The following is a 19,046-nucleotide window of genomic DNA, read 5'->3' as shown; positions in this document are numbered from 1 at the left end:
TATTTTTAAGTTCGTGTAAGTTAGGTTTATTGTATGAATCATATTTTAATCATTTAAGATTTTAATCATGTAAATCGTGTTAACTTAGAGAATTTATAGTATTGCATTGTGTCGTGTAAGGGCAGATTAAAGTTTAAAGGTAGTAAGTTAGGTTTGGATTCGGGTTAGAGAATTTTTTTAATAGTTTTGGGACTTGATTAAACGTAATTAGCTAGATTGAGTCCATCCTAATTTTCATAGATATATTAATTTGGGTCTAAATCTCACGTCCCATATCATGGTACATTTATCTAATCAAATCCTAATATAGCCTAATAACAAACTAGACCTTAATTAACATATAAACATCTTATCCTAAACATAGTAATGATTAAAATTGAACCAACCAAGAAAGAATAAAACAATGCATAGTTTTTTCTACTTCTAGCGAGATCTGATTTTCTATAATATTTTGGCGATAAAAATAGTTTGGTAGGTATGAAGTTGGTAAAGGTAGAAATTTCAGAATTTCAAATTGCAGATATTTTAAATTGAGATTAGAATTCAAGAATATGTTAATTACTTTACACACACATTGAACACAGCTGTAACCAACCATTTCGAGCAAAACGTAGGGGGTATATAATTACGGAGTACATCATTATTATGGTGTAAATTTTAAACTACTCATTGTTATAAAACGAAATAGACAACTAGTTTGAATGTTACAAGTTACAACTAGTTTGAATGTTTTTTTATTTGGAGATATTGCCATTTTGCCTCCCAATCAAATATTTTAGTCATTATTTGACACAAAAATAGGATAGCAATTAGTAGTAGTATCTTTTTATTGGAACAAAATAGAAAAAATTAGACGTATGCGATAAATGGATTTAATGAGCTAAGCAAGTGAGGAATCGGCGCAAAAGGGCCCCACAAGTGCGACTTTGCCGCCAAATAGCACATGCCGCTTTCTGAACTAGTATCTTAATTTTTTATTTCGTTCAATTACTGAAAGATTTGTAAAATCTGAAAATATTAATTGTAGGTATCCTTTTTAAAATAAAATATTTAAAAATAATAGTAACTATAATGAATACCGTTTAAAATTGAATTCCTCAATTAAATATTAATCAAATTATCAAATACTATAAAATAATTAACAACGAAAGGAAATATGAAGGGTAGAAAATGACATGATACGCAACTTATATGAGCACCACCCCCGTTCAACACATTTTTAGTGTTGTTCGTTTTGCTTTATAGTTTGATTTAATACATTTTTAAAAATTTTATTGGTATTTTTAATCTTATAAAATTTATAAAAGTCAAAGTTCGAATTTTTCGTTTTCTCAAATAAAAAATAAAACTACAAATCGAACTTTTATGAATTTTATAAAATAAATTGAATAACGCTAAAAATGCGTCGAACAAGGATGGTGGCCTATAACATTTAAATTTTAAATGTATTATAATCAAACTATAAAACAAAAAAATACTAAAAATGTAAAATGGGTTAAACGAGGATGGTATTCACATAAGTTGTTCACATAAAGGGCATAGCATATCATTTTCTATCCTTCATATTTCCTTTCGTTAATAATTATTTTATAGAATTTGATAATTTGATTAACATTTAATTTGGGCATTCAATTTTAAACACTATTAATTATAGTTATTATTTTTAAATATTTTATTTCAAAAAGGATACCTACCATTAATATTTTCCGATTTAACAAATTAATATAGTAGTACTGACATTTTTTAGCAGTATTATACTCCGTATTCACGGATGGTAATATACTTTCAACTCATGCATTGTCTTCATAATTTAAAAATATAAAAATAAGAATAAAATATTGAAAGATTGAGAAAGTGGAGAGAAGGTGCCGTTTTATTCCTAAATTTGTGCGTTTCATAGCACAGCTTTGATACTACCTCCATTTCTAGTTAACAGAGACAATTTTTTTTCTCGTCACGAAGTTTAAAAGTAGTGTGTTAAATAGATGAGTAGTGTGTTAAATAGATGGTGGAAAAAATAAGAAATATGAAGAGAGAATAAAGTAAAAGTGATAATTATTTTTTGCCAAAAATAAAATTACTCAATTAGCTTGCAACTTCCCAAAATAGAAAAATGACTCTATTAACATGGAGGGGAGAGAGTATAAATCTTAATGAATTTTGTCGCATTCAACATCACAAAAAAAATACTCTCTTCGTCCGTCCCCAAAGAGTATGAATTTTGGATTTGACACTAATTTGAATGCATTATTGATAAAGTAAGAGAGAGAGGTAGAAAAAAATTTTTAAGTATTGTTAGTGGAGAATTAGTACCACCTCATTAAAAAGAAGAGAGTTTCCAGAAAGGAATGATTATACTATTTGGGGACGGAAAAAAAGGAAATAGTGCATACTTTTCAGAGACGAAGGAAATACAACAAAATAAACTTTATCCGTATTCAAGTGATTAGATATTAGTATTAATTTATAATGACGGTATTAATTATTAATATTAATTACTTATAAATTAATGATTTGTTAACTGACTACTGTCTGGTTTTTTTAATTCAACTAATGCTAATTCAATTAATAGATAAGATGATATATGCGTCACTGACACGGCCACACGGGTACCATTTAATTCCTTCTTTGCCTGCCTTAAAAATAATCATTTATATGTGAATATGTAAAATGAATTCATGAGTAACTAATTTACATTAATAATTAATAACTTATATTAAAATTATCAATATAAAGATATAATTATATTAATATAACATGTAAATTTAAATATTAACACAAAGACATAAGTTTATCAACACAAGAAGATTGATAAATTTATGGCTTTATTTTAATATTTTTAACATACAAAATTGAAATTAGTTATTACTGATTACTGTAAATTAGTTAGAACTTGATCAAATACCTAAACTTCATGTCCTTAACTTTTTCAATAGGGTAAGAGCATTAGTAATGGCGCCCGTCCTGGGGGAATTCCGACCGGCGTGCCGGAAGTCCGCGCGGGACGTCCGCCATTGTGCAAGGGAGGCACGGATGCGGACACCGGAGTTCGGCGGCGTTCCGCGGATATCCGTCGCGACATCCGCCATTGCGTTGACTCCCACGGACGTCCACGAGGACGTCCCGATTATTGCATTAATTTCTTTTTTTTAAAATTCTATTGTGGGAAGTCCGTCGGGATGTCCTTGGGGATGTCCGCCACTGTGCAGTGGGATGTCCGTATGACGTGGCATTCGCAGTGGGATGTCCGTATGACATGACATGAGGTGTTTTTGAGATGTCTGTGGGGATGTCCGCCGGGATATCCGCACCGGGGCTAATGCTCTAATATTAGTAATTCGTGTTTAAATGGATAAATAGTAGTACTAGTAATTTACTGTGGAATCAATCGCTCACATGGCCACACCTTCAAGTAAAATGCAGTGCAAAAAGTGAGAAGTTAAAAATGAAATTCGTACTACTTAATTAAAGAAATAACAACAGCAACAGCAGCAGTATCATAGTTTCCTTTTCCTAGGTGTATTAGTCAAGGTTTGTATGATAAGGGCTCGTTTTTTAACATGGACTGGTATTAGTGGGCTGGATTACTTCAGGGTTTGTGAAGGAGGATAAGTAGGGCTTATTCTCAAATTTGTCACATGTTTTGTGGGTTGGACATTTTCGGCCCATGTCATGACCCATGTTTGGTACAGTTTGTAGAAGTTAGGTTTTCCACCAAAAAGGCATCTATACCCTCTGGTATTTTCTCATATTCCCAAACTATCACCTATTATTTCGCCTGAACTTATAAAGTAGCATTGTTCCCGCCTTAACAGCAACATTACGCGCCACGCTTGGGAGGAGCATCTACCAACAAGATCCAAGTAAGAATTGAAAATAGACTTTGCTTATGTTCACTGATCAGTTACTTTGGGAATATGCTTGAGATCTTGCAAAATTGTGGTGAATCTGGCTTTACTCATTCGTGGGTGTAATGCAATTTATGCGAAAATCTCATATTTTATTCGCAATTAATTTGGCATATGATTAAACTTGTTGATTACTCATTGTCGTCGCGTACTCTGTGTGCAAATTCGCGTTGGGCTGCGTCGGTGAAGTCTACATGGCCGAGTCACGTCGCACTGGTTTTGAGCCACCACGGAAGACAAATGTACACGGTAAAAGGCTCACATTTAGTTGGTAGTTTCTGTATACCTACTGTCTCGTACACGATCTTTATTTGTTAGTTAAGCTAGCTGTGTAAAAACAAATACTTTTTTGTGTCTTAGCACCCACTGGAATGACATTGCCAACCCCTGGGAGGCCGTCTCGTTCACTGGCCCCCCTTGACCGTGGACGAAGGTGTTGGAGCGACAGAGAAGAGGAGATTCTAATTGGAACGCTGAAAGAACTCGTCGCCACTGGATGGAAAGCTGACAATGGATTTAGGGGCGGGTACCTGGGTAAGATCGAGGACGCGCTACGCCGTGAGTTCCCTAACACTGACTTGAAGGTAAACCCACATATCCAGTCCAAGATTCATACTTGGAAGAAGCACTACGGCGCATTGTCACAAGTCCTCAGCAGGAGTGGTATCGGCTTCAATCTGTACGGTGACTACAAAATCGACTGCGATGACGCTGCATGGACCGATATTCTGAAGGTATGTGGGTGCCGATCTGCTTTGTAATCGATGAATTATAGTCATCCCTATTGGGTACATAACCGACGTTGCCTAATTCATTGATATTTATGTGTCTATGTGTAGTCCGACCCAGGTGTAAAAGGGATCCGCAATAAGTCTTGGCCTTACTATGATGATTGGAAAATCGTCTTCGGCAAGGACAGGGCCTGTGGTGAACATGCAGTTGGTCCGCGAGAGGCGTATCAGCAGAACTTCTCTGGTTCCTCACAGGTTTTTGCAGGTGAGGGGAGTTCATACCATGTCCCTGATCCATTCCTCGGTGATGATTCTGCGTCCCATGCCCTCTCCCCTGAGGCACAAACCGACAGTGGATTTAGCGCAGCAGGAGGAAGTGATCCCAAGGAAAATGCACCCAAGGAACGTGCACCAAAGAAGCGCAAAACCAAGGAGGATGCTCTAGATAGGCTGGTTGATGTGATTGGTAAGATGCATGAGGACACTAACAACAGGCTTGAATATCTTGCCAACCGAATTGGGTATGAGTTCGAGCTTACTAAGTCGAGGAAGGAGGTTTTCAACCTTGTTGGGGTCATTCCTGGTCTCACTCTTGACCAAGTCTTCGATGCCTCTGCTATCATACTATCAAAGGTGGAAAATTTGGACTTTTTCATGAGTCTTCATGAAGTTGCGAGGCAAGCTTATGTTTACCGAGCTTTGGAGAAGTTTAATGGCAATTGAATGACAAGGAAGTATGCTATGGTTTTTTGGCTGTTTGGAAGTGTTGACATTTAGACTTGTTAAAAGGTGATTGTATCACCTTCTTACTTTTGTTGGAGCTAAATTATGTAGTATACTGCTCCTGCTACTATCCCTTATCATGGACTGGTATCAGTTAGAATGGCTTTTGTCTATAAATAGAATGGCTTTTGTCTGTACATTAAACGTCTATTAAGTAATCTATGGTAGTTGACTATGTAGGTTTCTCTATACATGGCTTACATCTATCTTATGTTAACGAGATGAACACCTATTTATCATACATGAAATATCAGCTATAATCATTGCACTGCGAAACACACAACACTTGTTAATCCCTTTGTCAATCGGAGGCGAACGCATCCACAGTTTAAGACATTGAGGGATTACTTGATAGCAAACACAAAACATCTAGTCATATGCAGTTAACACAACATCATATTATGAAGTCCAAAACTAGAAGTAAATTAGACTACTATCAAAAATAGCTAAGTACTGAAATCATCCTAAGATTCATCACCTGTGGAGTAGTCTTCGGAGGAACCAACATCTATAACAAGTTCTTCAACTCGCTCCCGGCTCAATGATGCTAAATAAAGTAAATAAATTAAACTAATTAGTCTTATTTCTACGCAATAATGGGAGATGAAAACTCACCATCATAGTCAGTCCTTGAAGGGCATCCTGTGAGGAATTTGCAGCGTAGCACATGGAACTCACCGCCGCCGACGTGGGTGAAAGAGATCATATCCTTGTTTTCTATGGTGTTCCCACGGACGAAGACACCCCACCCCTGTCTGAAGTAACAAACGTCATTTTCTTTTACCATTTGAACACTCCATGGTACACCGTTTGGCATGGACAAGGTGCAATGGGATGGGAGTCTGTCGCCGTAATTGCGCACCCACTCGCCGGGGATGCGCTGAAATTTAAGATGCACGTCTACTTAGATTCAAAGCAAATGTGGATAAAACTTATTAAAATTACACAAGAACATAAAATTTCTCACGATGCTCTCCATATTTCGTTGCACATCAAATATTTTCATGAAGCTTGGCTCCTTGCGGGGATCAGTGGAGTCGTCGTCGGAATCGTCTCCATAGCACGAGCCGCCACCCATTTTTGTCTCGTTTCAATTTGAAGATAGTGAATAATACCCTCACATCTGCATTTAAATCAAAGGAACTAGTATCCCATTTAATAAAGACACAACGTCTACCACCTCATTTAGTCTTTAAGTGATTTGAATGCTCAGCTACAATTCGTGCAGTGTCATGCGCTAATCAATTTGGAAGGTCAACTACTACCATTTCGGTATTAATTTCTTTACATCATGGCGTCGGCGGCTTGGTTGGTGCCAATATTGAATGCATTCAACTGCCAACCCATTGTTCTCGTCCAATCACAGTAATTACACACACTATACATCCTCTATTAAAGAAGCAGAGATGTGGATGATTTATTACAGCCAAATTGCACGTGAATCAAAAGGAAGATGATAATCCCCCAACAAAATGCTTTTTTCTACAAAGGTAGGTGGAACCCAAGGATGGATGAGCTTGTTCTTGATACAGCTATCCGAATGAGATGTGATAATCCATGGCCAGAAGATAACATCCCGGACACAGTCGCCTATGAGGCGGGCGCCACCATCGAGCGAGAGCTAGGTGTCCACCTCATGCCGATAGAAGTTTCACAACGACTGATGGTTATGTATGCACGCTATCTCACCTTCAAGGATGTTGTCACGACGACGGGCACTTGTTGGGTGCCCGACATGCAGGTCGTTGTTGCAGACTATACGGTTTGGCAAAAGATCATTAAGGTACAACCGATATATGATAACACAGTTCTTATACAATAACCATCCTTAAGTTTTGACGCCTTTAAGTTCGGTTTGCAGACACATCCTTTTGCGGCTGCCTACTATCATCGAGACGAGCCGGAGTATGAGAAATTGTGTGTTCTCTTTGACCCAGCTGTGGGGGATCCTCATGGTCAGCAGCTCCATCCAGAGGAGCCTATAGTCATCTCCGACACTGTTGAAGTTGTCTCGGCCATCCCAGCACAACCTGTGGAAGTTGTCTCGGCCCTCCCAGCACAAACTGTTCCTGTTGTGATTGACCTTGATGAGGTTACATCACCTACACCGCAAACTCCGAAGGTAGTTCGACGTAAGCTTTTCACCGAAAGCTCGCCTGGTACAGAGTCTACAAACGGTCTTCCAAATCCTTACGTCACCTCATCTCCAAATGGTGCTCAACTGCGAACTATCTCTAACTCTAAAACTCGCCACCCCCTGTGGGGGAATAATAACCTACTGTCATCTCCTGGTGTATCGTCGACGGCCTCTTGCAGTCCATTAGCACCGCACCGCAACCCATAGCCTTTAGTGATCGCGATGGGGTTACGGTTATCTCACTTATGTTATCTAATATATTAGTCTAAGTTTGTGAATAGATGATACTAGGAGACGTTATTTTTTGTGTTTGTTACCATGGGTGCATCTAGTATATGCTTATGTCCTTAGTCAGGTTTTTTGTATCACCCCATGTAGCGAACTTGTTGCCAGTCATCTGGTTATAATGTTATGGTTTATTTAAGTTTAATGATAATCCCATGTTATAACAAAATTTACTTTCAAATATAGCTTATGTGGTATTCATGTATCAGTTCAGTTGTTCATATTGGGTGATGGTTGTGGTTATGAAGCCTTCAATGTTTCAGATGTTCTGTTTATGAATTCTGTCAGATGTTCTGTTTATGAATTCTGGAGATTTGCACTTGCCAATTAACATTTGTAAACATAAGCAGTATCGTTACTTATAAAATTGGCATGGGATGTTGTCATTTTTTGAAACATTTTTCAAAGAATGGATTTTTGGACTTTGTGTTGTTCCATTTATTGATATTCTGTAATTATCTATTATTTTTGTTTCAGTTGGAGCTGAGTTTGATCAGGAGAGAGTTGAATTGCTTCTATCCCAAGTTGCCGGCAAAGATATCACTGAGCTGATTGCAGGTGGAAGGGAGAAATTGGCATCTGTACCTTCAGGAGGTGGTGCAATTGCATGTAAATGAGCTTTCACATGTCTGAACTTATTCACATGTTATTTTTTAAGCAAACAAATATAGAGTATCTCGATAAAGAAATAAAGGTCGCTTTAGAACAAAATGATTCATTCCAAAAAGTTGAATGGGAGTAGTTATATAACACTGCAATTTATAGAGTCAAGTCAGTTTAAAGATTACAGCCAAATAGTTGAAAGATTACATGCAAATAGAGTGAAGATTAAAGCACGCAAGTGTTAAGCACATCGCAGGTTCATGTCCAAAAAAACAAACTCGATCCAAGAACTCAATGTTGCTGCTTCAAAAGGTAACCAACGTTCACGTTCACGGAGCCAAATTGATCCCATACTGCAAATTGAGAAAACCATGAGGATTAGCTTCGCCGCTACAAGGAATTATGAAAACAATCGATGGAAATCGGAAACCATACCCCATTCCACATTGATTCTGCAAGTGTGTCACGCATGTTGGTCCACGCCGGAGATGGCTCAACGATATCGACAAATTCTGTCGCATGACCCTCACCCTGGCCGACATCAATTGGTGTTGCATTGTCTAAGTCAATTTCCATTGGGTCATTTTCCATTTCAGACCTAATAAAGTTGTGCAATAAGAAACAAGCTATCATAAGTCTAATTTGGATTTTCGATGGATAGTACGAAGCGCTCCTTAATATACCCCAACGCATTTTTAACACTGCAAATGCTCTCTCAATCACATTACGAGCTTTTGTGTGTCTCATGTTGAATATTTCACGCGCATTTTGTGGTGCCTGTGTACCTACACCCCACTCCTTCAGATGATACCTGACCCCCTTGTATGGAGTAAGGAAGCCATCGCTATTCGCGTAGCCATTGTCGCACAGGTAGTAATTGCCTAATACAAATTAGATACCTCGACTATTAGGCTTGAATAAAACATAACGCAATCCGATTCAAAGACATATTGAAGTTCGTAGGTATTACCTCTTGGAACTTTTAAACCGTGTTCCCGAGTGACGGCGTCACGTAATACACGTGCATCTCCAGCTGAACCCTCCCATCCACAAAGAACATACACAAATCTCATCTTCCGATCACATACAGCCAATGTATTCGTGCAAATCTGCCCCTTTCTTGATCGATAGCGGGGTTTGTCCTCATTTGGTACATGCATATTAATGTACGTTCCATCCAGAGCTCCAAGGCATCCCTGCAAAAATAGTTATGTGAACCAATTTGACCTCAATACATTTTTGATTGAGAAATCTGCGTTGGTTGTCAAAAATCAAAGCTGTAAACATGGTGTGTACCTTGAACCATTTCCACCTACTATCATCATACTCATCAGACACAGGTTCGGGTGTCACGAGCAGGGTATCATGTAGCTTGAGGACCGCACCGAGCACGGCGTGCACATAACGTGATACAGTATATCCAGACCTCGTAAATTGAAACCGCACTATACGATTTTTTTTGTGATGTGCTAGGATTCCCAAGAACATGGCAACTTGTTCCTCCACACTCACAAAGTTCCCATCCACCAAATCCCCGGTCCCACGAAGGAGAATGCATAATCTACCGAATGTGTTGCGGTCCATACGCAAGTTATCTATGCAGGCGACGTCAGAGACATTCACGAGCCTATTAAAGTACCTTACTTGGGCAGGGATCCGGTTTAGCCGAGAAAAAGCAGCTCTGATGGTCCTCATGTGCCTGCGAGAACGATTCCCCCTCATACGGAGGAGAGGGAGAACAATAGACAGCAGCTCCAATTGCTGATTGTGTAAGATATCCTCCACCTTTTGAATCACAGCTAAATTCATTGACGCTCGATTTGCCATGACCTATATACGTTCGAAACAAATATCTTGTTCTCTTCCCAAGCAAATATCACCCGAATCAATCGAACAAACAAATATCTTGTTCTCTTCCCAAGTAGATAAATCAAGGTTTTGCAAACAAAATCAACCAAAATTAATGAGAGTGTTTAGCAAACAAACAGATTAGGTAATTAGATTGTTCTTCACAAGCCGATTTTGTCATACTGTCTCCGAAAGCTATTCCCGAAATGACTACCAAGGAGGGGGAAAATCCTTACCCGAATCAATCGAAGCTTCCACCACCATGTCAGCACCGGTAATTCTCCGTTGTCACCGCCAGTAATGTCCCCAAAACCCTCGCCGTATCGCTCGCAAATTTCTAATGAATCTCGTAATGCGACATTGAAGAAAAAGGAGTTAGGAACGAGGGATAAATGGGGAAAATGGGAGGGTAATCTAGGTGCGGAAAACGAGAATAGGTTTGAATCCATACAATTTTGGTGGACACTAATCCAGCTAATTTCCTACTGCAACAGTGTAAATTTCCGGGTCACATGGTTTAAAACCCGGGTAATGTGGACAGTATGTCCAAGTTATCAAATGTGGGATTTGAGTGGATTACTTGTCCATATCCATAGAAATCCATGTTAAAAAACGAGCCCTAAATATGACAAAACTGTTAAAGTGGAATAAGAGGTGATTGGTATTGTTTATTTGTGTTTGGTAGATAAGATATGATATTAGAGTACCATATATTGAATGAGTTGTTTGGTACTTTAATTTAAAGTCTATATTAAAACTTGAAATACGCCCAACATAAAAAAAAAACAAAAATAGGACATCAGTCAATACTCAATACAACTATCATGTTTCTATTATATTATCAGGCAAATTTTGTTCATACTTCACACGATTCCATCTTATTCAACTTCAATGTGAAACGGAGTTAGCTATTTATTCACATTTGAAATCTCGTTGTTTTACAAATTTATTCAAATAATATTTCGAATTATGATAAATACATTTGATACTAATAAACTAATTAACATGATTAAAATTATTACTTGCGCGAAGTGAAGATCATATCATAAAGATATAAATTAGGTTAATGAAAGAGGATTATGGCCCCAACAAAACAACTGAACAATTTTCAGTACAAAGATTTAGTATAAACAGGACTCGAGGAGGAAGAAAAAGAAGAATTGTGAAAGGGCCAACTCCAAACTAATTTAGTTTATAGTATTAATGAAATTTTAATGTTTACATAAAACTAATTAGTAGTAACAGAAATAGATAACAACATTCAAACTATTTGGATGAGAATGAGATGATATGCATGGATTAGTAGGGAGAAAGAAGAAAAAACAGCACCACCATCGGAGATATCTACTCGTATTTCAGTCTCGTATTTTATTCGTTGTTAGCATCACATATACCAACATAACATTCATTCAGTAACTAACTGACAAACTCTATACACAACCATAATAGAAGAAATATAAGTTTGAGATTAACAGTAGAGGAAATAAAATGATGACACAGAAAAACCTAGGATGGTTTGTCGCATCGATCATTTCCATCGTTTCATGTGTTTGTGCTTCCCATACATGCCATGCTTCCAGCGCTTCCCAAACTTGCCATGCTTGAACTTCCCGTGCTTAAACTTGCCGTGGTGGCCAAAGAAGCCACCATGAGGACGGTGGTACGCCCCATGCGCCATGTGGTGAGCACCGTATGCAACTGCAGCCCCTGCAACGAGTCCTCCCATTCCAGGCCCTGAACAATTCATCTTAGCTCATCATATATATGATAACCCTCAATGAAAATGCTACCTGAATGATGTGCGCCTGGATAGCCTGCTGGAGGGTATGCGTATGGAGGAGGATACCCTCCGTGTGGTGGAGGATATCCGTATCCATAACCAGCCGGAGGATAGCCTTGTGGTGGATATCCGGCAGGAGGATAGCAGTGGGGTGGATATCCGGCAGGAGGGTACGCTCCATGATGAGGGTAATGATGTCCTGCTCCAGCAGCATACGCACCGGGATTAGAGAATATCCCTCTGTCCTGTTCGTCCCGGCCATCATGTTTGTTCTTTCCACCTCCCATCTTTCTGAATTTGAACCAACCACAATCTCAACAACCAATAAAAGAATCATTCCTCATTCATACATCTATCAATTATAACTGGAAACTTGTGATGATCAATCCGCAATTACAAAATGCTCATATGCATAAAGGAAAACAAACCGATTTTTCATATGCATCATAATCATAATATATCAAATTAATCAACATACCAAAAAAAAAACTATAACCCTATAAAAAAAATTAAAAATAACAGCAATAATTCATGCAGATTTCATATATGCATGACAAACAGAAAGCTCATTTCATCTGATTGAATTAACCTTGTAAGATCAGCCCTCTCTTTCTTTTATCCTTTCTTATCTGTTTAGGTTTTTTCCTCTCCTTAACGAAGAGGTTGATTTGAACAACAAAATTATGAACGGTAAAATAGAAAGTATAACCTGATGAAATTATATATATGCACAAACACAACCACAACCACACATATATGATATATATATACTATATTAATTTAGTCATGCGTTTCTTCTACGCGTGTACTTTATTAAGTGGGCTCTAGTTTTCGCATAAAGTGTTCTGAGAAAATAAAATGGGGATTTTTCTAAATGGAATTCAATTGTTTTAAGTAATCAAAATTAATTCCTAACGATATAGAGTCTGATTCAGAAATACAACTATACTAAGTAACAAAAAATGAAATATAGTCAAATTAAGCAAACCACCGGAACGAATAAATCGTTAGCACCTAGAGTAAGTAATTTTGTTGCTTCTTCAAATCCCATTCCTTTGAATTAAAAAATAAGTAAATTAAAAATAGTTTTAGTTCATTTTTGTGAATGATTGCTTGTTATGGTTTGATGACTGTTCTTGCTAACACTGTCGAATACAGATGATTTATACCTCCGTCCCGCATTAACCGTCACATTAATTACTTTTCTGCACTCGTTTTGTAAAAATGATACTCCCTCCGTCCACGAAAAATAGAGCAGATTTGTCATTTTTGGTTGTCCACAAAAAATAGAGCACATCTAAAAATGGAAAGTTTTCAACAACTTCTATCTTACTTTTTTTCCTCTCTCTTAATAATAATATGGACCTCACATTCCACTAATACTACTTCTCTCTTACTTTTTCCCCTCTCTCTTACTTTACTTATTCCACATTAAAATCCGTGTCATTCACAATGTGACCTATTTTTTTGTGGACGGAGGGAGTAATAAATAGTTAAAATTAAGAAATAGTAAAATAATAGAGAGAATAAGGTAGAGAAAAGTCTTCTTTACATTATTTTCTCTTACTTTATTATTTCTCTACTTTAACTATTTATTATCATTTTTATAAAATGAGGGTAGAAAAGTAAATGTGATAATTAACGTGGGATGAAGACAGTAATTGATTGCCATAAATTATTTGGGAAGCTGAAGGTAGTAATTGATTGCCATAAATTATTTGGGATTTGGGAAGATGACCTTTTTGATAAATTCGAATCCGAGACTGATATTAACATAGATAGAATTAATTATACAAAAGTATTGATTCTTCGACAGTTAGACTATTCTAATTTATCTAGGCAGTAAGATGTTGGGCAAGAATATGTAAATGCTTCACGTATGACATTTCATCTCGAATCACACCAACATCACTAAATATATTAAAAAGCCCCATCACTCAAGAGTGTTGTAAATATTCATAGAGTTACGGCTGTAAAATATTAATTATCCCTCGCATAAGTGGACCCGAGCTTATTACCAGATTTAACTGAAATTTGATGAAACGTAAATATTAATACTATTACTTAATTCTTTTCAAAATTAAAGTGATGATATTGAGGCAGTGGACATTAACTACCACAAACGTCTCAACTGGCGGCGAAGATGGCCGTAGCTTTCGCTTCGCCGCCACTTCCTCCACCACCATCACAACTACAATTATCAGTAGCGTCAAAGCGCAGCTGCCGCTACCGTTGCACTTCACCACTCTCTCAGACCGACTCCTCCTCCTCCACCGCCTACCGTCCTGCTGTCATTCTCCCTGTTAGTCCTCTCTCTGCCTTGCTTTCCTCAAGTAATTTTAAAATGCAATCTCCGAAATTATGTTTATGTTTGTGTTTGTTGCAGGGATTGGGGAATAATACCACTGACTACCAGAAATTAGCCTTAATTTTGAAAGATTATGGGGTGCCAACAGTCACTGCCAAGGTTTCCAGAATTGATTGGCTCAGAAATGCTGCTGGCTTGCTTGATTCAAATTACTGGCGTGGCACCCTCCGCCCTCGCCCGGTTCTAGATTGGTGACCACCATTCAGATTCATGCTACATTTTTTCTTGTCAAACTAATCTTACATCATGTATCTTAAGGCAGGTATCTTCAAAGGGTTGAAGAAGCTGTTAATGAGGCAAAGGAATTGGCTCAAGGTTTTCACTCAACATTGTTTTAACTATATTTGCTTGATTCCACCAAAATTTTTTGTATTGTGAGTTCTTTGGCAAAAAATATAGTATTGTGGGAATCATGGTTTGATATACAGTATAGTTTAGGTTTGTTAATTCTAAGGTAAGTGTGGAACTGTCTGAAGTCTAAACTAGGTAGCTTTACATCTCATACAAAAAATTTCACCATTAGAGTTGATCAATAGGCCTCCTTGACTAATTTAATCATAATGGAGTCATTTTCCGTGTAGGTTCTACATTATCTTTGATTGGGCACTCAGCAGGAGGATGGCTGGCCCGTGTTTATTTGCAAGAATATGGCACATCGGATATTTCCCTACTGTTGACATTAGGAACCCCACACCTGTATTTAACTTGCTTAGATTACTTATATGCCTCTTTCTCTATTATGTGCTTACTCATTGTTACAAAATGCTTTGCTGTTAAATGTTTCTCTTTGTTGATGTCAGTGCACCGCCTAAGGGTGTTTCAGGAGTCATAGATCAAACTAGAGGCCTCCTGGATTATGTTGACAAGCATTGTGCTAAAGCTGTATACACCCCGGAACTAAGATATGTCTGCATCGCAGGGAGGTAACCTGAATTATGGTCGAAATCATCCTAGAAGATTATACATTAAAATATAATTATGGCTAGAAAATACTTTCATGATTTGAGCTGTTCATCATTTTTAATGGCATGATGCAAGTAAACATACAAGAGATGAACTGCATCCTTACCTCTCTTTAGGCTTTTAATAACATAAGGGTTTTAGACATGTGACTAATAATCACATTGTCTCCTTTTTTTCACTTCTCTCGTCTTGCATTCCTTTCTTCTTCTGTTTTTTCTTGAAAAGTAGAACCACCTAGCAAAACATCTGTATAGATTTCCGCTTCACTGACCAACATTAATGTAGATGAGTTGGAAAAGGGATAGTGCTCGATGGTTCATTTTTCCTGCGTTTCTTAAACCTTTTTTAGGCATGTTGAGGAGAATGGTCATGGAAAGGATACAAAGATATCCATTTAAGTCATGTACTCTTATCGTTTTTTTCTAATAAGGGTGAATGAATCAACTAGAAAAATCCAAGTCTAAACATAATTTCAGTAATGAGATGTTGGCTTGAAGAGCTATTGACTCATCAGTGTGCAAAAGTTGTGAATAGATGGAGAGGTTGTCGTAGACAGCAAGGGCAGCTATGATAGAGCTGCAGCAAGGCACTCTGTAAGTTCAAAGGATTCTGAAAATACTACTCCATAAGTGTAAGGCTAAGGCTTGGGAGTATTTATCAATCAATTACAGAAACTATTCAGATTATTACTCAACTTTTGGATTATGGAAATGGTTTTTGGTTTACTATATAAAAAGGTTAAGGGACCGGATTCTTTACTCTGCAATCTTGATGTTTACTCAAGCTACTTAGAGTAAAGAGTTAAGTAGGATCTCTTGCATGCTTAGGTCGTTTATTCAAATAAAATAAAATAAAAGGTAGTCTGTTCACAAGTAGAGGGCTACTATATTAGAGATTAATGATCTGTAAAATGTGTGAACCGTGAAGAGAAATGACTCGAGAAACAGGCCGCACAACTGAAATATGTGTGCTTGTTTTTACCAATGTGGGCTCCTGAAATTGCGGAAGCTGACCTTTTTGGTGCATACTGCAGATACATACAAGGTGTCCGTCTTCTTGGATCGACTAGTGATGAAAATCCAGAACTGATGGTAGAAACAGAGCAACCAGTTGGTGAAATGAGTGTTGTTAAGACATCAGCACCAGCATCTGCCACTTTGCAAGCTCGATTTGTTGGTCAAGGATATAAGCAGGTAAACATCATTGCTTCAGGTTGGTTGGCTGGGGGCTGCTTACTTCTTAGTACCATCTAACAAGAAAAAAATTCATCTCCCTTAGCTTATGGAGAATCTATTCTTTTTTCCCTTCCTCATTCTGAAATTAAGATTTGTTCATTAGGTTTGTGGGCAAGCGGATGTATGGGGTGATGGAGTAGTACCGGAGGTGTCTGCACACCTCAAAGGTGCACTCAATATCAGCCTAGATGGAGTCTACCATTCGCCCGTTGGTTCCAAGGATGAAACAAGACCTTGGTACGGCTCCCCTGCTGTTGTGCAGCAATGGATACATCACCTTCTCAACTGATACTGCATTTCGGCAGTAAATAACTTGAGACTTTGTACATATCACAATATACTTGAAGTTGAATCACATATTACTGCCTAGATTTATTTCAGTTCAAGTTATGGTATTCAATCATACATCATTCTTTTCTTTCTCTGTTTAAAATAAGTTACTTATAAAGATCGTTGTTGTCTTTTTATAAGAAGACAAATTATGATGTATCCATTCAGACTGCCTTCCAATTCCAATAGCTGGATATACGAGTGCACAAATTATGATTTTTTAGGAAGGGCTGAAAGACAATTAGTCAAAATTTATGAATTTCAGATAAACAATTAGTCTGTTCCTCTGTGTGCAGAAATCAGAAACATCTTAGCAAGAGGGAGAGAGAGAAAGCAGAAATCATCCTACCTTTACATTGTCAAGCTAGAAAATACTAACTTGGAAGTCTCCACAAAAAAAAAAGAATGTTAAATTAGAACTTGCAAGCAAACTTCTTCACGAGGTTTGGACAACGAACCCCAGCAGCATTCAAGCTGTCTTCACAAAGTGGAAAGAGAGCAGCTTAGCGATCTCAAGGAATCCCACTTTCTCCTTTCCTTCAAAGAGCTTCTTGAGCTTGTCATCACAGAAGATCTCCCTCCTATCTACCGGGTTCTGCACAAAAAGGTTTGGAACAATTCAATATTAACCAGTAAAATGGATGCAGTTGGAATTTCAACTAGGTAGCAAGTTCATATTATATGTTTCACAGCCTATTTGAAGAAGCAATCATCTCAATGAAGCACAAGAAATAATAGCTTCCACAAAGAATCATATCTTCTCAAGGCTGAAGACAAGACATGTTAGGATTGCTTCATTTTAAAAGTGTTGATGCATTAAAAAGCTCAAATGGAGTGTTTAATGTTCATTGTTTCCGCTCCAAGGTGGCATATTGGCGGCAGAACACACAGGAGGGGAAGCAGGTAACCCAAAAACATCAAATGGACAAATGCATCATCTAATTCAAGTACTGGAAGTCTAATGAGGCTTCTCTTATCTCAGAATTGATATGTCTTAGCGAGTTAGCATTGATTAAACAAATACTAAATGAGAGAGCTGTCTTCAATGAAACAGCAAATATTTAAAGCTGTTACAGATTCAACTTTGAATTTCTTATAAGTATATGATAAAAGCAAATACTGTATGAGCTGATAGGAAACATAACTTCAGTTTCTTCAGGTCATAATGAGCTTATAGCCTAATACATATGCACTCTAAAGAAACAGAAAAATATACTCTTGTTGCATCAAGGATTGTATCTTCAAACTATAATTGATTATTAATCAATAAAATATTTCCAACTTCCAAGCATATTCTTAAGTATTACGAGCAACAACATGAATTATCAATTGCGTTGGGAGGGATAGTGCTAAAATTTGTGATAATATTCATTGACACACAAATGACAGAAAGAAGGTTATACAGATCAAAGTTTGATCAGCCTAACAACTAACTAAAAAGACTGTCCTCTGACATAGTAGCATTCAAACACTAAATCAACAGAAACCACTTGTGACAACTAAACTGACAAGAACATACATATAAAACTTACTGGATGCTCAGTAAATCATTGGACCCAATAACATATCCCAAATTCCCAATTTACATATTCAAACAAACATCACATACAAAAGAAAATGTGCAACATATATATCCAACCTCAGCAAATACTAACAGTTCAATTAATCAAGTAATTAAACCATCACCGGTAAGTCTTTATGCAGCAACACAAACGCATAGTATTAGAAATGTAGATAGACAAACTGCTACAATACCTGAAGATCGTTGAGCTTGATGTACGCCCAGACTTTCTTCACAGCCTCTACCCTAGAAATTTCTGGCTCACCCACAAAATCCTGAAGTGCGAGCGATATCGGTTTGGCCTTCATTATCCCAGACGGTGGGGTTGGCTTCTTTTGCTTAGTTGGCTTTTACGCTCGTCACCGCGGGAGACCTGGCGGCGGCTAGCAAAGCCCTGGATCCCCGGAGCAATCCAAACGCCGTCGACATTGCCTTTCTTCTAGGGTTTGAATGCTGAGTGTGAAGAAGACAGTGATGAGAGATCACTTCCCTCAATTTTATTTTCGAATATTTT

At 37.6% G+C, this 19,046-nt stretch overlaps 4 protein-coding genes and 1 long non-coding RNA gene across 5 annotated transcripts; 2 read left to right on the top strand and 3 right to left on the bottom strand.

Annotated features, from left to right (window-relative positions):
- Positions 1-8,543: 8,543 nt before the first annotated feature.
- Positions 8,544-10,740, bottom strand: LOC121809897 (protein ANTAGONIST OF LIKE HETEROCHROMATIN PROTEIN 1-like). The gene is made up of 5 exons (XM_042210741.1): positions 10,532-10,740; positions 9,744-10,277; positions 9,418-9,643; positions 8,883-9,328; positions 8,544-8,800 (listed from the first exon to the last, which is right to left on the bottom strand). Exons 2-5 carry the CDS (start codon positions 10,272-10,274, stop codon positions 8,777-8,779), a joined length of 1,227 nt encoding a protein of 408 aa, XP_042066675.1. The 5' UTR covers positions 10,275-10,277; positions 10,532-10,740; the 3' UTR covers positions 8,544-8,776.
- An 896-nt stretch (positions 10,741-11,636) lies between these two features.
- LOC121809898 (glycine-rich protein A3-like) lies at positions 11,637-12,799 on the bottom strand. The gene is made up of 3 exons (XM_042210742.1): positions 12,665-12,799; positions 12,086-12,366; positions 11,637-12,029 (listed from the first exon to the last, which is right to left on the bottom strand). The coding sequence occupies exons 2-3, from the start codon at positions 12,360-12,362 to the stop codon at positions 11,824-11,826; spliced, it is 483 nt and encodes a 160-aa protein (XP_042066676.1). The 5' UTR covers positions 12,363-12,366; positions 12,665-12,799; the 3' UTR covers positions 11,637-11,823.
- Positions 12,800-14,166: 1,367 nt separating this feature from the next.
- On the top strand, positions 14,167-17,059 carry LOC121808312. Its single transcript, XM_042208729.1, has 7 exons — positions 14,167-14,377; positions 14,462-14,634; positions 14,706-14,758; positions 15,025-15,139; positions 15,244-15,366; positions 16,440-16,599; positions 16,745-17,059. Exons 1-7 carry the CDS (start codon positions 14,219-14,221, stop codon positions 16,928-16,930), a joined length of 969 nt encoding a protein of 322 aa, XP_042064663.1. The 5' UTR covers positions 14,167-14,218; the 3' UTR covers positions 16,931-17,059.
- A 153-nt stretch (positions 17,060-17,212) lies between these two features.
- LOC121808313 (protein TRI1-like) lies at positions 17,213-19,025 on the bottom strand. Its single transcript, XM_042208730.1, has 2 exons — positions 18,727-19,025; positions 17,213-17,566 (listed from the first exon to the last, which is right to left on the bottom strand). The coding sequence occupies exons 1-2, from the start codon at positions 18,838-18,840 to the stop codon at positions 17,441-17,443; spliced, it is 240 nt and encodes a 79-aa protein (XP_042064664.1). The 5' UTR covers positions 18,841-19,025; the 3' UTR covers positions 17,213-17,440.
- On the top strand, positions 17,437-18,182 carry LOC121808314. Its single transcript, XR_006052171.1, has 2 exons — positions 17,437-17,578; positions 17,664-18,182. It is a non-coding gene; the product is annotated as an uncharacterized LOC121808314 (long non-coding RNA).
- Positions 19,026-19,046: the final 21 nt, after the last annotated feature.

The sequence above is a fragment of the Salvia splendens genome, chromosome 6 (assembly GCF_004379255.2).
Source record: "Salvia splendens isolate huo1 chromosome 6, SspV2, whole genome shotgun sequence".
In the NCBI taxonomy this organism is placed as follows: Eukaryota; Viridiplantae; Streptophyta; class Magnoliopsida; order Lamiales; family Lamiaceae; genus Salvia; species Salvia splendens.
The sequence above is the reverse complement of the archived record's forward strand: the minus strand, read 5'-3'. Positions and strand labels throughout refer to the sequence as shown.